The following is a 1,891-nucleotide window of genomic DNA, read 5'->3' as shown; positions in this document are numbered from 1 at the left end:
AAGCAGTTAGAGGAGCCTAGCACCACAAAAATGAGAACGTTAAAGCACATTTAGAGCCACAAGAAATAATAAATTACAATAGTGAACTAGTGCTAAACAAAAAAAAAAGTCTGTTTTCTTTTTTTTTTTCAAAAAAAAAAAAATAGAAAAAAGATTTCTTTCTCCACCCCATCCCACTGGCATTCACAGATCTGATTTTGATTTGGCTAAGTATGCTATCAATTCTTTTGCCATCGACATGTTATTTTGTGAAAGTGTCTCTCTTTTTTTTTTTTCCATTTTATTTGGGACATTTTTTTCCTTTTTGTTTTTTTTGTTTGTTTGTTTGTACGTCTGTAACGTTTAATGATGTCAAAACCCCGCCACTGGAAATGAAAAAGAAGAGGTAGCAGTTGTTAATTAATGCAACCAACATACTGGCCAGATTTAGGGTATGGGGTACTTCAAGACTCTTGAAGCACAGGAATAGATTAGCGTTTATTCCTGCCCCTCCAGGCTTGGTCTTCTAACAGGATGTGCATGTAGGCAGGTTCTGCATCAGCTTGGGCATCTAGGACAGCTGTAGGAAGCTGACTGTTTTTCAGAGGTAGCCAATCATGACCAAGGCTTTCAGACACCTGTAAATAACAATATTTTCTTTTTTAATTAACACGTTTAATTGATTAAATTCAAATCATATACAACCAGTAACAAAGAATTTGTACAAGCATAAATAATAAACTAATTTTGAATAATTCAAACTTACTTACATAAACCAATTAGAATCTCCTTGGCATTTTCTATTTTATCTCTTGGAGGCATAGGCATGGCTGTGTGGTTAAGAAGTTTTTTTGGTTTTCTTCTTGTAACCACATGATTTCAGGTTCAATACCACTGCATGGAATATTGGGTAAGTGTCTTTTACAATATCCCCAGGATGAACAATGCCTTGTGAGTGAATACAGTAGCTGGAATCCTATTGTGTTTGCGTGTGTGTGTGTGTGTGTGTACACGTGCACATATATGCATGTGCACAGATGCAAACATTAACATTCTGCAGCTTTGCTTGTCACCTTCTCAGCGAAATGATTTTGTAGTTAGATTCCATTTTGGCATGACAACCGGTCGCTTTGCGTATCTGAAGAACTATGAAATGAAAAAAGGCCCTAACATGAGCAACAGGAAAACTTGCGCTTGGCCAAAAAAATCCTGCCATTAAATAAGTCCCTGTCAAAACCTATGCTAGCACAGGTAAAAAGCAAAAGAACATTCATTAAATGAACAAATAAAGAAACATGTAGGTTTACAAAAAAAAAACAAATAATTTTTTTTAATAATTACCTTTTGAAAAAATTCACCATCATATGATCCAAATTTCATCCATGTGACTTCATCCTCCTCATGAAGACTATAAATACAGCTAGATGGAATGTCAAAAGTTTTCAATTGTTGGCCACGTAACCTAGCAATAGCCACCATGTCATCATCACATACCTGATAACCTAATAGAAATGAAACAAGACAGCAAGCAATAAGTGACACAGTTATCTCCCTTGCGGAAGCATCGCATTCACATATGAAAGACTGATCTGATGAACCAATGAGAAATGTCGGTTATTAACATCCAAAATCTCCCTCAAATTACATCTTATTGTCTGGAAACGATGGTTGGTTTGCGGGGCACATTGGATAACGGAATATAGAATAATGAAGAGGACAGAGTGGCCATGGTTGAAATACCTTTCAAAATAGGCCTGCTCACTCAGGGCTGAAATGGAGCTAACAACTATTTTGAAAAGTCATGGTCGTTCTTTTCTGGTTGCTTTTGTTTAGAAATGGGCGGACTGACTTGATGTAGTCCTAGCTATACTCCATCAAAGAAAATACAAAATGTTTACAGTTGGAATATGCT

General features: G+C 36.1%; 1 protein-coding gene across 1 annotated transcript in view; it reads right to left on the bottom strand.

The window, feature by feature from the left end:
• Positions 1–93: 93 nt before the first annotated feature.
• The window catches only part of LOC106870123 (hybrid signal transduction histidine kinase E-like), a 35,192-nt gene continuing 33,394 nt past the window's right edge, over positions 94–1,891 (bottom strand). Inside the window, exons 3-4 of the mRNA XM_052972188.1 lie at positions 1,321–1,481; positions 94–617 (exon numbers count right to left, since the gene is read on the bottom strand). Coding sequence (XP_052828148.1) covers positions 471–617; positions 1,321–1,481 — 308 coding nt within the window. The 3' untranslated portion in view covers positions 94–470. The remainder of the gene's footprint in view (positions 618–1,320; positions 1,482–1,891) is intronic.

This window comes from Octopus bimaculoides, chromosome 12 (genome assembly GCF_001194135.2).
Source record: "Octopus bimaculoides isolate UCB-OBI-ISO-001 chromosome 12, ASM119413v2, whole genome shotgun sequence".
In the NCBI taxonomy this organism is placed as follows: Eukaryota; Metazoa; Mollusca; class Cephalopoda; order Octopoda; family Octopodidae; genus Octopus; species Octopus bimaculoides.
Note: the sequence above shows the minus strand (reverse complement) of the source record. Positions and strands in the feature narration are given on the sequence as shown.